Genomic DNA, 13890 nt, shown 5'->3' with positions numbered 1-13890 from the left:
TGATTGCAATGAAATATTGATTTTATTATTGAGGGGAGTAGCACAGATTTCGTTATCATATAAGATTCTGGATATCACAAAGTTTGAGAATCCCTCTGTGTTTTAATATTTTCTTAAAGTCCTATAAGGTATTCCAGAGATATTTCTTTTAATTTGAAACTTGATTTTGCAGTCTTGCCATATATTATCTGAATGCTGTGGCTGAAGGATACAAACATGCCCATGCAGAGCTGAAAAAGAAAATGCAAATGGTATTTAGATTTGTTTACATTTCATGTTAATTTAAATGTAAAAATAATCACATTTGCATTATTTGGATATAGACAGTTGAAAAACTCATGTTTTCATTCATATGCTAACTGCAGTATCATGTTTTAATTAATTTCCTGTTAAAATCACAGCAGTTTCTCAAAAATGACTTTTTTAAACAATGTAATACATTCAAATATGAATATTTAATATTTATAAAAGACAATGTTTTATTTTTAATAGGCCTCTTACTTTATACATGAATCCTGGATTATTTTTTTATCACTCTGAACATATATATATATATATATATATATATATATATCTACTTAGGACCAAGACATTTAGAGTAGAGTAAACTTTGTATTTGAGTTTGATATGTAGCCTACCATTTAAACATTGCCCAAATGAAAGTCTATGGGGTTCTATATAGTAATATGGCTATTAAACAATTGTGAATGAAGGGGAAATCTCTACATTTTATGGTGCTCACTATTGTGTTTCTTGTTTTAATATTTCTATAGGTAAAACAAGAAAGAAAAATAGAAGTTGAAACACAATTAAATCAATATGTTCAAATTACAATACAGCTAAAATACATTTTATATAATTATGTATTCTAGGATAAGGCTGGAATTAAATGTCAAAGGTGCCAAATTAAATAGCAAATGGACAAAGAGGATTTTTCTCAAATATTCCTTTCTACTTCCTCATATCATGTTAGATAGAGTGTCCTGTTTTAGTCTGAATATTTTCAAATTATAGTATAAATTATAATTTCAGACTGATATGAGATTGAATGAAATATCAAAGATAAATTAGTAGTAGAACAAAGTCAAAATAGAGTCTTGGACTTTAAGATAGCTAATTTCAATAAACTTAGAGAGAGCTTTGGAAGGATTCCATGGATGAGAATCCTCAAGGGGAAAACAACTCAAGAAGATTGGGAAATCTTGAAAAGTGAGATTGAAAGACAAAAAGGACAAGTATAAAGAGAGGAAACAGGGACAAATAACCAAGGTAGAATATCAGCAAATAGCCAGAGCCTGTAAAGATGAAGTAAGGAAAGCTAAGGCTCACAATGAACAAAGGCTTGCAACAAAAGTAAAAAATAACCAAAAAAACCTTCTTCCAACATATTAAAAAAAGGAAAAAATCAAGGAAACAATTGGTCCATTCTGGGAAAAAGTGGCAAGAAGGTGACAAGCAACAGGGAGAAAGCAGAACTATTTAACTCATTTTTTGTATCTGTCTTTACACAAATAGAAAAGACAGTCCAACCTACCAAAAACAGCACCACAAAAACAGATTAGGAACACATTAAAATAGGGAAGAAAATGGTGAGTAACTACTCTAGATGAGTTCAAATCACCAGGACCGGATGGACCTGATGGAAGGTTCTGAAGGAACTGGCAGACGTGATCTCAGAACCACTGAACTATATATTTCAAAGATCCTGGAGCACTGGGAAGCCTAACCTCAATACCAGGGAAGATTCTGGAAAAGATAATCAAGCAACAAATCAGCAACCACCTAGAAGCAAACAAAGTAATAACCAAAAGCCAACATGGATTTGTCAAAAACAGATCATGCCAGACTAATCTTATTGCATTCTTTACAAAGTGACAAAATTAGTGGTCCAGAGGAATACTGTTGATATAATTTACTTGGACTTCAGTAAGGCATTTGATAAAATACACCATAACCTACTACTAGATAAAGTTGAAAAATGTGGGTTAAACAGCATCACCACCAGATGGATTCTAACTGGCTGACCAACCACATTCAACATGTAGTCCTCAATGAAACTCCATCTACATGGAGGAAAGTATGCAGTGGAGTACCCCAAGGCTCTGTTTTAGGCACAGTACTCTTCAACATCTTCATCAATAATTTGGATGAGGGGATAAATGGGGAACTCATCAAATTTGCAGATGACACCAACTGGCAGAAATAGCCAGCACTCAAAAAGATAGGCTTAAGATACAGAAGGATCTTGACAGACTTGAACATTGGGGTCTATCTAACAAAATGAAATTCAATGGTGCAAAAAGTAAGATTTTACATTTAGGCAAGAAAAACAAAATGCACAAGTACAGTATATATGGTACCTTGCTCAATAGTAGTGTTAGAGTGATCTTGGAGTCCTAGTGGACAACCATTTACATATGAGCCAGCAGAATCAAGATCACGTGAAGTGTTAATACCACTTTATAATGCCTTGGTAAGGCCACACTTGGAATACTGCATTCAGTTTTGGTCGCCACGATGTAAAAAGGTGTGGAGACTCTAGAAAGAGTGCAGAGAACAGCAACAAAGATGATTAGGGGACTGGAGACTAAAACATAGGCAGAACGGTTGCAGGAACTGGGTATGTCTAGTTTAATAGAAAGAATGACTAGGGGAGACATGATAGCAATGTTCCAATATCTCAGGGGCTGCCACAAAAAAGAGTGAATCAAGCTATTCTCCTGAGGGCAGGACAAGAAGCAATGGGTGGAAAATAATGAAGGAGAGAAGCAACTTAGAACTAAGGAGAAATTTCCTGACAAAACAATTAATCAGTGGAACAACTTGCCTCCAGAAGTTGTGAATGCTCCAACACTGGAAGATTTTAAGAAGATGTTGGATAACTATTTGTCTGCCTAAACAAGGGGTTGGACTAGAAGACGTCCCAAGTCCCTTCCAACTCTATTATTCTATTGTAAATTTAGATACAGCTCCATTTCAGCTAGAGGCACCAGGATAGACACCAAGAGACTCTGAGTCTTACCACAGACATGAAAGCTGGCTGGGTAACTTTGGACCAGTCACACTCTGCCAGCCAAGTTGTCACACAAGGTGGTTGTTGTAGGGAAAATAGGAAGAAAGCATATTAGATGTGTTCAACATGTTGAGTTATTTATAAAAATAAAAAGGTGGGAATAAAAAAATTATGAATTGTCAGTTTTGTTCTGATTTTAAATTGCATTATCCAAGTCTCACCTTAAGTCTCAATTTTGATTAAATTAGATGTTATGGTTCTTCTTTCTAGATGAATCAGGTATTTCATGATATGTTTTTATTTGTACAGCAACGTGAAGATGATAAAAATAAGAATAAGCTTTGTACCAATACTGCAATGCAAGAACTAGAAGACTTGCCTATTCCATATGCAAAAAACATGGAAGGACCCAATGCAGCTAAAGGTAAAGACAGTATAGTGTCCAGAGTTCATACTTATATTGCTTTGGGGGCATTCATATAATAGGACAACTTTACTTATAGGACCATGTGACAGCCGTGGCAAGGGGGGCGTTCCACCAGGTTTGCCTGGTGCGCCAATTGCGTTCCCTATTGGATCGGGACGCCCTTCACACAGTCACTCACACGCTTGTGACGTCCCGCCTGGACTATTGCAATGCTCTCTACATGGGGCTCCCCTTGGGATGCACCCGAAGGCTGCAGCTGGTCCAGAATGCGGCCGCGCGGGTAATCATGGGAAGTACCAGGTACTCCCACATAACACCTCTCCTGCACGAGCTGTACTGGCTACCTGTGGCTTTTCGAGTGCGTTTCAAGGTGTTGACTATCACCTTTAAAGCGCTCCATGGCACAGGACCTAGCTATCTGCGGGATCACATCCTGCCCCACACATCCCTGCGACCAATTCGCTCTCACAGAGAGGGACTCCTCCGGGTGCCATCCACTAAGCAATGCCAGCGGGCGGCGCCCAGAAGTAGGGCCTTCTCTGTGATGGGCCCAACCCTCTGGAATGACCTCCCCCCCCAACATCAGAACTACCACCGATCTCCGCTCCTTCTGCAAGAAACTCAAGACCCACCTGTTCCAATTAGCTGGCCTGGCCCAATCGTAGTTTTAATCTTCAATCCTCCTGGCCGGTATTTAAATTTCTGGGGGTAGACTTTTTAAGCTGTTTTTTAATTTTTACTATTATGGTACAGACTTTATATTTAATTTGTTTTTAAGGGGTTTCTAATATATTTTTTATTGTGTATACGGTATTTTAGCTTCTGTCTGTACACCGCCCCGAGTCCCTTCGGGGAGAGGGGGCGGTCTATAAATTTAATAAAATAAATAAATAAATAAATAAACTTCCTCTACCATTTGCAAAGTGTTGTCCTCCCTAAATAAAAGACCAAATGTGCCATTGTTTAATCTCAAGGTCATCCTACATACCTAAGAGAGAGACAATCACAATGCTCATATAGCTATCACAATGCTCATATAGCTTTTAAATTAATTACTCTGTCAGCTTAGTTTAATCAATAATCAACTTTTAACATTATGCCATGGTTTACAACTTGTCTTGTAAGATTCAGTGAAAGGTGCAAACACCACTTCTTCCATACAGTATTCATATCAGTGCACATAAAAGAGATGGTACTATAAGCATGATTGTGTGCACTTTTACTCCTTTGACCCAAAGGCATCTCTGTTTAAGATGCAATAGTATCTAACTATATTTGCTTGATAAAAAATAAATAAAATGTGTTTATATTCTAGATGCTCAATCTTATCAGTTTAGCTAACAGAGATCTCTAAAAATATTAGTTACTAAATCATGTGCCATGCTAAAATTAATAATGGTTAATTTGGTTTGCCTTGGGGTACCACATTTGATTAGCAAATATTCAGAAACCATCAGACACCATGTATAGAAAATGATAATACTTCACTACCATCTAATGGTCACTTTTTACCTCCGCTTTATTAACTATAATACTGACTATTTTAGTGTAATAATGCCTTTTCTTTTAAACCAGATAAGCCTGTGCCACCAAGCTATAAAAATCATTCTTCAGAGAAAGAGACATATTCAAATCCTGAGAAAGGAATACTGTTGTCATCCTCACCTGTGATAATGACCCAGCCACTTACTCCAAAACAAGGTGTGCCTTTCTCTAGTCAACTAAAATCAGGATTTTATCCAAGGCAGCCTTATCCAGAAATTGGAGGAGGGGAACCTAGTAACAATGGTATAGAAGTAGTAATGATATCTACAAGATCATGAGCATAATGATACTTAATAAACTTGATTATTTTACAAAATTGTTCCACTGTTTAGAAATTTAAGAGCTTCAACTATCTTGGAAGACTAATGAAAAGTTCTGATTCATAGATGTAATGTTTTTGCCAAACTCCAAAGTTTAGTTCTCTCCTTATATATCTTCATTTATTTCTCTCTGGCACTCTCTAGTTAGAGTTGGCAGCCTGGAAGGGGAAAAGTCCAGATTTAGCAGTGTGTTTTTTTTAAAAAAAAAAAATTTAATTTTTTGTTCTCTATATACAATTATAGGTATACATTCACATAGTTATTATTCTTTTTTACATTCATGGTTCTTATACATTTGTCATTCCATTTATAGAATTATAATATTCCATTTGGGTTGCTTTGTTTACCATCCCTCGCCTGTTTTGACACCATCTTCTTCTCCCTTTCTTTTCTCCCTCCCTTCTCTATTTACTTCCTTCCTCCTTTCCCTTCCTTCTTCCCTTCCTCCTCTCTTCCTCTTCCCCTTCCTACCCTCTCTCCTTCTCTTTCTCTCCTTCTCCCATCTTCCTTTCCTCCTATCTTCCTTCCCTTCCCTTCCTCTCATCTCTTCCCTTCTCTCCCTCCCTCCCTTCTCTACTTTCTTCTTTCGTCTCCTTTCCCTTCCTTCTTCCCTTACCTCTCCCCTACTTCTCTCTACCTCTTCCCCTTCCTACCCTCTCTCCTTCTCCCTTCCATCTTCCTCTCCTCACCTCTCTCTTCCTTCCCTCCTTTTCCTCTCATTTCCTCTCCTCCTCTCTTCTTTTCTTTTTCTATTGTTGCAGGTGTCTCTTCCAGCTCTTAATTTATATTTTCTTGGGGTGGTATTTCTGCAAACCCAAAAATCGTTGAATATCATTTCTTGTTCCTTTTCCTTCTCTCTTTATTTTTTTAAAGAATATTTTTCTTTTTTGGACAGAGACAGACAACACATAACATAAAACGTTCTTCAATCACATACAGTATGTCGTTTTTGCAGAGTTTTGTGCATCATTTCCATAGTCCTCACTTTCAATTTTATATAAAATCACAAATTATCAATCTAATATATATGTATACATTATTATCATTGTACATCATTTATTTGACTATAATTATTATTCCTTCATTTTAAATGAAATGTTTTAGGTATTGGATTCATTTATATTATAACAATACATTTCATCATCTTAAATCTACTCAATGATCATATATCTTTGTATTGTTATTTGTATTATTCTATTATTCTTATATTATAAAAATTCCCCAATGTTTTTCATTTCCATGTTTTTTTATCTAATCACTGGTAAAATAAATCCCATACCTTATAAAATTGTTCTTGTTCTCTAATTTCAAATGTCAATTTACTCATTTCAGCACCTTCCATTATTTTCTGAATAACTTCCTCCTGCGTTGCTATTCTCATTTTTCCAATTTTTTGCAAATACAATTCTAGCCGCCGTTAACATGTTTACAATCAAATATTTCAAGTCTCTATTGTATATTTCTGGTAATATTCCCAATAAAAAAAGTCTCAGCTTTAAAGTCTATATGATTCTGAGTCATTTTTTTCCAACCAAGTGTGGATTTTAGTCCAATATCTTTTAGCTTCTATGCATGTCCACCACATATGGTAATATGAACCCGGTATCTGATGACATTTCCAACATTTTTCTGATTTGTCCTTGAACATTCTTGCTATTCTCGCTGGGGATAAGTGCCACCTGTAAAACATCTTACACAAGTTTTCTTTATATGTTGTTGACATTGTCATTTATCATTTTGTGACCATAATTTTTGCCATTTCTCTAAATCAATTCCATGACCAAACTTTTTCTCCCAAGCAATCATAGATTGTTTAACTTGTTCTTCTTCTAGTTTAACCTCTAATAAGTATCCATATAATTTTAACCCTTTTCATCAGTACCTGTCAGTATTTTATCCAAGTCAGTCGTTTTATCATAAAAACCTTCTATTTTAAATTTTTTATCATATCTAGAATGTATTTGCATGTATGAAAACCAGTTCATTCTTACACCTTGTTTTTCTAATTCTTGCATAGATTTAGGTTCACCTTTAGCTTTCAATATTTCACCATATCTAACTGTTTGTTCCTTTTTGTATATTATTGAATATGAAAATGCTTCAATAGTTGATAACCAGACTGGAATTTTTAAATAATGTTGTCTTTTAATCTTCTCCCAGTTTAATAACAAGGCCTCCCGTATGTAATGCCTTCTGAAATACCCCTGTGTTTTAGTTCCCTTATACCATAAGAAAGCGTGCCAACCCAACAACAAATCATGACCTTCTAAGGTAAATGATCTAGAGTTTCTTAACGTTATCCATTCCTTAACCCACATCAAGCTTGCTGCCTGGTAATATAATTCCCAGTTAGATAGGCCAAATCCTCCTCTTATTCTAGCATCCTGTAACAGTTTAAGTTTTATTCTTGTTTTCTTTCCCTGTCAAATGTACTTCAATACTATTTTGTTAAGATCTTCAAAGAAATCTTTCCCTAAACTAATTGGAATTGTCTGGTACAAATATAAAATCCTGGGTAGTATATTCATCTTGATTGTTGATATTCTCCCTATTAGCGATAGTTGTAAGTTTTCCCATTTGGCCAGGTCTGTCGTAATTTGTTATTTAAGTTTATAATAATTGCTCTTTAAGTGAACTACATCTTGCTGTCAAATATATCCCCAAATATTTAACCTTGTTCGTGACCTGAATCTTCAAAGCTTCCGCCAATACTTCCTTTTGTCTTACTAACGTGTTTTTTGTCAAAATCTTCATTTTGTCTTTATTTATTTTCAAACCTGCTACTTTTCCACATTCCTCTATTTTTTCTATTATTTTAGGTGTGGTTTCCAATGGATACTCCAAAATGAAGACTAGGTCATCTGTGAATGCTTGCAATTTATATTCTTTTTTAATTTCCATTCCTTTGATGTCTTTATCTTCTCTAATGTTTCTATTTAAGACTTCTAATGTTAACACAAACAACAGGGGTGATAGTGGGTAACCTTGTCTTGTCCCTTTCCCAGTATCAATGGAATCTGTCAATTCTCCATTTATCACTATCTTTGCTGTTTGTTTGTGCTATATGGTTTGTATGGTTTAATAAATTTCTTGACAAAGCCCATTTGTTCCAACTGTAGCAACATAAATCACCAATTCACATTATCAGAGGCCTTCTGAGCATCTAAGAATATCAACACCATTTGTTTTTCAGGATGTGTCTCATATTCTAAAATGTCCAGGATTATTCTCATATTATCTTTAATTTGTCTCTGGCAGAAATCCATTTTGATCAGGATGAAAAAAGTTATTTAAGTATCATTTGAGTCTTTCCGCCAGTATTGAGGCAAATATTTTATAATCTGAATTTAGAAGGGAAATTGGTCTATAATTCTTAATTTGCTGTGGGTCGGTGTCCTCCTTTCGCACCAGTGTTATATAAGCTTCTGATCAAGATTTGGGTATCTTCATCTTTAATATGGCTTCGTTCATAACTTCTAACAATGGGAGATACAACGATTCCTGTAAAGTCTTATAAAATTCCACTGGTAGTCCATCTGGACCTGGAGTTTTTCCATTGTTTTGTTTTTTAAGGACTTCAACTAATTCCATCATCATTATATTACCTTAAGTTTAAGGACTTCAACTAATTCCATCATCATTATATTACCTTCTAGCATCAGGGACGTCGGAGGCGGGTCTTGAGGCACCATTCTGGGAGGAGTTTGACTCTGTTACTGCCGACGATATGGACAGGTTGTGTTGGCGACTGCGAGCCACTACATGTTTATTGGACCCGTGTCCCTCCTGGCTTATACTGGCATCCTGGGAGGTCACACAAGGCTGGCTCCAGGAGTTAGTCAATGCTTCCTTGAGAGAGGGGTTCTTGCCGGCCGTCTTAAAAGAGGCGGTGGTGAGGCCCCTACTCAAGAAGCCTTCCCTGGACCCAGCTATGTTAGTTAACTATCGTTCCGTCTCCAACCTTTGCTTCTTGGCGAAGGTTGTAGAGAGTGTGGTAGCACAACAGTTCCCACGCCACTTGGAGGAAATTGATTATCTGGACCCGCGCCAGTCCGGTTTCCGGCCCGGCCACAGCACGGAGACGGCTTTGGTCGCGTTGGTGGATGATCTCTGGAGGGCCAGAGATGGGGGTTGCTCCTCCATCTTGGTCCTATTAGACCTCTCGGCGGCTTTTGATACCATCGACCATGGTATCCTATTGCATCGTCTAGAGGGGCTGGGGGTGAGGGGCACCGTTTTGCGGTGGTTCTCCTACCTATCTGGCCGAGCGCAATGTGTGCTGACAGGGGGGCAGAGGTCGACCCTGAGGCCGCTCACTTGTGGGGTGCCGCAGGGGTCGGTCCTCTCGCCTCTCCTGTTCAACACATATATGAAGCCGCTGGGCAAGATCATTCGTGTTTTCGGGGTCGAGTACCACCTGTACGCTGATGATACTCAGCTGTACATCTCTACCCCGAACCACCCCAACGATGCCGTCAAAGTGATGTTCCGGTGCCTGGAGGCCGTACGGATCTGGATGGGAAGTAACAGACTCAAGCTCAACCCGTCCAAGACGGAGTGGCTGTGGCTACCGGCACCCCGGTTCAACCAGTTGGTTCCATCACTGGGCATTGGGGGCGAACAGCTGGCCCCCATGGATCGGGCACGCAATTTGGGCGTCCTCCTGGATGCCCGGCTGTCAATGGATGACCATGTGACGGCTGTGGCAAGGGGGGCGTTTCAACAGGTTCGCCTGGTGCGCCAATTGCGTCCCCTATTGGACCGGAACGCCCTCCACAGTCACCCATGCGCTTGTGACGTCCCGACTGGACTACTGTAATGCTCCCTACATGGGGCTCCCCCTGAGATGCACCCGAAGGCTGCAGTTGGTTCAGAATGCGGCCGCGCGGGCAATTGTGGGAGCTAGATACTCCCACATAACACCTCTGCTGCGCGGGCTGCACTGGCTACCTATGGCTTTTCGGGTGCGTTTCAAGGTGCTGACTATCATCTTTAAAGCGCTCCATGGCACAGGACCTAGGTATTTGCGGGATCGCATCCTGCCCCATACATCCCTTCGGCCGATCCGCTCTCACAGAGAGGGACTCCTCCGGGTGCCGTCCACTAGGCAGTGCCAGCGGACGACGTCCAGGAGCAGGGCCTTCTCTGTGATGGGCCCGACCCTCTGGAATGACCTCCCCCCCAATATCAGAAAAACCACCGATCTCTGCTCCTTCCGTAAAAAGCTTAAAACCCACCTGTTCAATTTAACCGGCCTGGCCTAATCCCAGCTTAGTCTCTCAAGTCTGTATTTTAAATTTTTAGGGGTGGGTTTTAGGTTGCTTTTAATTTTTATCACTTTGTACAGCCTATTGTTTAATTTGATTTTATGGGAATTTAAGGGTATTTATTTTTGTATACGGTTTTTAATGAGATGTCTGTACACCGCCCCGAGTCCCTTCGGGGAGAGGGGGCGGTCTATAAATCAAATAAAACTTAAACTTAAATAAAACATTTCCGTTTCTTTAGTTATCTGGGGTAAAATTGCTTTTTGCACATATTGTTTAACTCTTTCTCCTCTATCTTCTCTTGTTCATATAATTTCCCATAGTATTCTTGTATAATTTTTTCCATAACAAATTTGCCCTTGGTCATCTATTAGTTGCATTATTTTTCTTGATTCTCTCTCTTTTTTAAATTTATACGCTAGCCATATCCCTGGTTTATTTGCATTTTCAAAATAATTCTGTTTAGCACTTCTAATTTTTTGTGCTAATTTCTCCTTTTCCATTAGCCCCTCTTTGAAGAAAAACACCAATTCTTTCTCCATTTTCTGTACAAAATCCTTTTCTTTTAATAAAGTATTACTTAAAGTCCATCTAGATCTTCTCCTTTCTCCTTTCCACTTGTCATTGGATTGTGATCTGCCCAGGTACTTGCTTCTATGTCAATTTCCTATATATCACAAATCAATTCCGTTAAGATCCATATCATATCTAATCTGGACCATGATAAATGTTTATTTGAGTAGAAGGTATATTGTCTATTTGTGGGGTCTCTCTCTCTCTCTCTCTCTCTCTCCATACATACACACACACACACACACAGACACAGACACACACACACACACACACACACACACACACACATATATATATATATATATATATATATATATATATATATATATATATATATATAATCTTTTAAGTCTATTTCATCAGTCATTTTAAAGACGGATTTAGGAACAGTCTTTCTATTTAGTTTTGTTGTTTTTTGTGTTTCCATTCCATTAAAGTCTCCCATCATACAAATATTAACATAGCCCAATTCAATTATTTTCATATGTAATTTTTTTATAAAATTATTGTATCCTTAATATACAGAACCACTCCTCTTTTCTTGCATTGTGGCAATGTAGTAAATATTTTCCCTAGTTTAGGTTGTATCAATAATTGTTCCTGTTGTTTTTTAATGTGTACTTCTTGAAGGCAAATTATGTTTACTTTTAATTTCTCTAATTTATGAAATGTTTTCCTTCTTTTAATAGTTGAGTTAAGTCCATTTATATTTATTGAAATTAATTTTTTCTCCTCCATGTTTATGTTTTATAGGTAGGGTTTACTGCTCTAGTAGATCTCAGTTCTCGTTGTTCTTTAGTATCCCCAGTGCCGCTTACTGCGTTTTCTTCTTTTCCAGTCACAGCCTGGCCATTATCTTGTAGTTCAATTAATGATTCTTCTTTTCCTGTCTCTCCCTCTTTCCCTCTAAGGTATTCTGCATAGAATAGTTCTGCTTTATCAATTGAATCTATTCTATGTCTTTGTCCTTGCCATAGAAACATCAAACCTTCTGGGATCAGCCATCTATAATTAACTCCTTTTTTTCTGTAGAATTTTAGTCAAAAATTGGTGTTCTCTTCTTATCTCTCTCAGTCTTCTTAGTACCTGTTTCAGAATCACAATCTCTTTGTCTTTGTATTTCAATGTTTTGTCTCTTGCCATCTGTAGTATTTGTGTCCTAATTGTTTTCTTAGTAAATCTTATGTGGACTTCTCTTAGGAGCTTGTTTTTCATTGCATATCTTGTAAAGACTCAATACACCTTGTCTATGCCATCCATCATCTTCTCTTTGGTTATCTCCAAGGTGCCTGCGAGAATTTCTATCATTACCTCTGCCAAGTTCTCTTCTTTTTCTTCTATGTTTTGGAATCTGAGGTAGAATTCTGATCTGTCAATCTCCCATCCTAATATTCCACTTTTCTCTTTTTCGACCACACTTAATTGATTATCAATATCTTTGATTTTTTTTCTTTGTTCATCTTTTTCTTCAATTTTCTGGAATCTATCTTCAAATTTCATCATCATTTGGTGGATGTTCTCAACTTTCTCATCTGTTTTTTCTGTTCGCTTTTCAATATTTTCAGTTCTTAATTCTATCTTTTGGATCCCTTGCAAAATCGTTTGTAGTAGTGTTCCTTCTTTGTCTTTTTCCTGCTGCAACATCATCTGTATTGATCTTTGCCCTCCGAATGGTGAAGAGGAAGTTGGTATTGAAGAGCCGGTGGTCATTATTTTTTTACTCATTTCCACCAAGTTAATAAGCTTTATTGGCTGGGAATTACATAATATTTGGGTTCTTCTATTCCTTAATCCGTTTATGTGGAGGGTATTTGTAATCCAAAATGATCCTAAAATAAAAACAAAACTAAAAAAAATGGAGAGAAAAACAGAAATAGGAGAAAAAAGGGGGGGGGACTTCAGGCTCTTATGAGCCCTAATCCAATTGGTTCCAGATGTTTTCAAAAAGAAAAAAATGAAAAAAGGGGGGGAAAGCAAAAGATTTTAGCAGATCAGTCACAATAAAAAAAGCAAGAGGAAGAGGAAGAAAAGGGCAGTTATGATCTTCAGGTTCTTCTTTAACTTAATCCAATTCAGTATCATATAAAAACAGAATCAAAAATCCAAAAGGAAAAGGGGATAAAAAAGAGAAAAGGAAAAGAAAAAACGTTATATCTATCAAAAAGGAAAAAGTAAAGGAGAAGAAACACAGTTGCTTTAAGAAAAATAAAAGGATTGAGCTAAGAGAGAGAAGAAAAAAAGCAAAAAGCTGATAGGATTCTGCTGCCAAAAGCCTCTAATCAGCTAAAAATAACTAAGTCTGAGGGGGAAGCAATGAAGTGGAAAAAAGAAAAAATAAAGGTAAATAGAAAAAGAAATCACAGCCATTACTGAGGTTCTCATGCTAAGTTCCAGACAGAGTTGTCAGTTCTCTTTTTCCAAAGTCACAACAAACTTATAGCTTTAAACTGCCAGGCTCCCTTTCGGTCCAGCCTCCATTCACTGATAATATCCCAGGAAAACACCTGAATAAACAATCTTCAGTGTTTTCCCCGTTATTGGCTGGCTCAATGACTTTTTCTCAAAACACACATGCAGAGAAAAGAAAACTTTAAAGCCTCTAGGTGGCAATGTTACTTATTTTTTTTAGCACTAGACACTTCCTTTCCCCCTATTCAAAGGATTTATTTTTTCATTTAAAAAATCCATAAAGAAAAGGGAAACAATAAAACATTAGAAAGAGAAAAGTAGAAAGAAAGAAGTCTT

The 13890-nt window shown here is 37.3% G+C and overlaps 1 protein-coding gene across 1 annotated transcript in view; it reads left to right on the top strand.

Annotated features, from left to right (window-relative positions):
- Positions 1-13890, top strand: part of LOC309401586 (transmembrane channel-like protein 2) — a gene marked incomplete at its 3' end in the record, with an annotated part of 156208 nt that overhangs the window by 141088 nt on the left and 1230 nt on the right. Inside the window, exons 18-19 of the mRNA XM_081970654.1 lie at positions 173-251; positions 7521-7576. Of these exons, the coding sequence (XP_081826780.1) occupies positions 173-251; positions 7521-7576 (135 nt within the window). The remainder of the gene's footprint in view (positions 1-172; positions 252-7520; positions 7577-13890) is intronic.

This window comes from Natrix helvetica, assembly GCF_964273705.1.
Source record: "Natrix helvetica genome assembly, chromosome: Z".
Classification (NCBI taxonomy): Eukaryota; Metazoa; Chordata; class Lepidosauria; order Squamata; family Natricidae; genus Natrix; species Natrix helvetica.
Note: the sequence above shows the minus strand (reverse complement) of the source record. Positions and strands in the feature narration are given on the sequence as shown.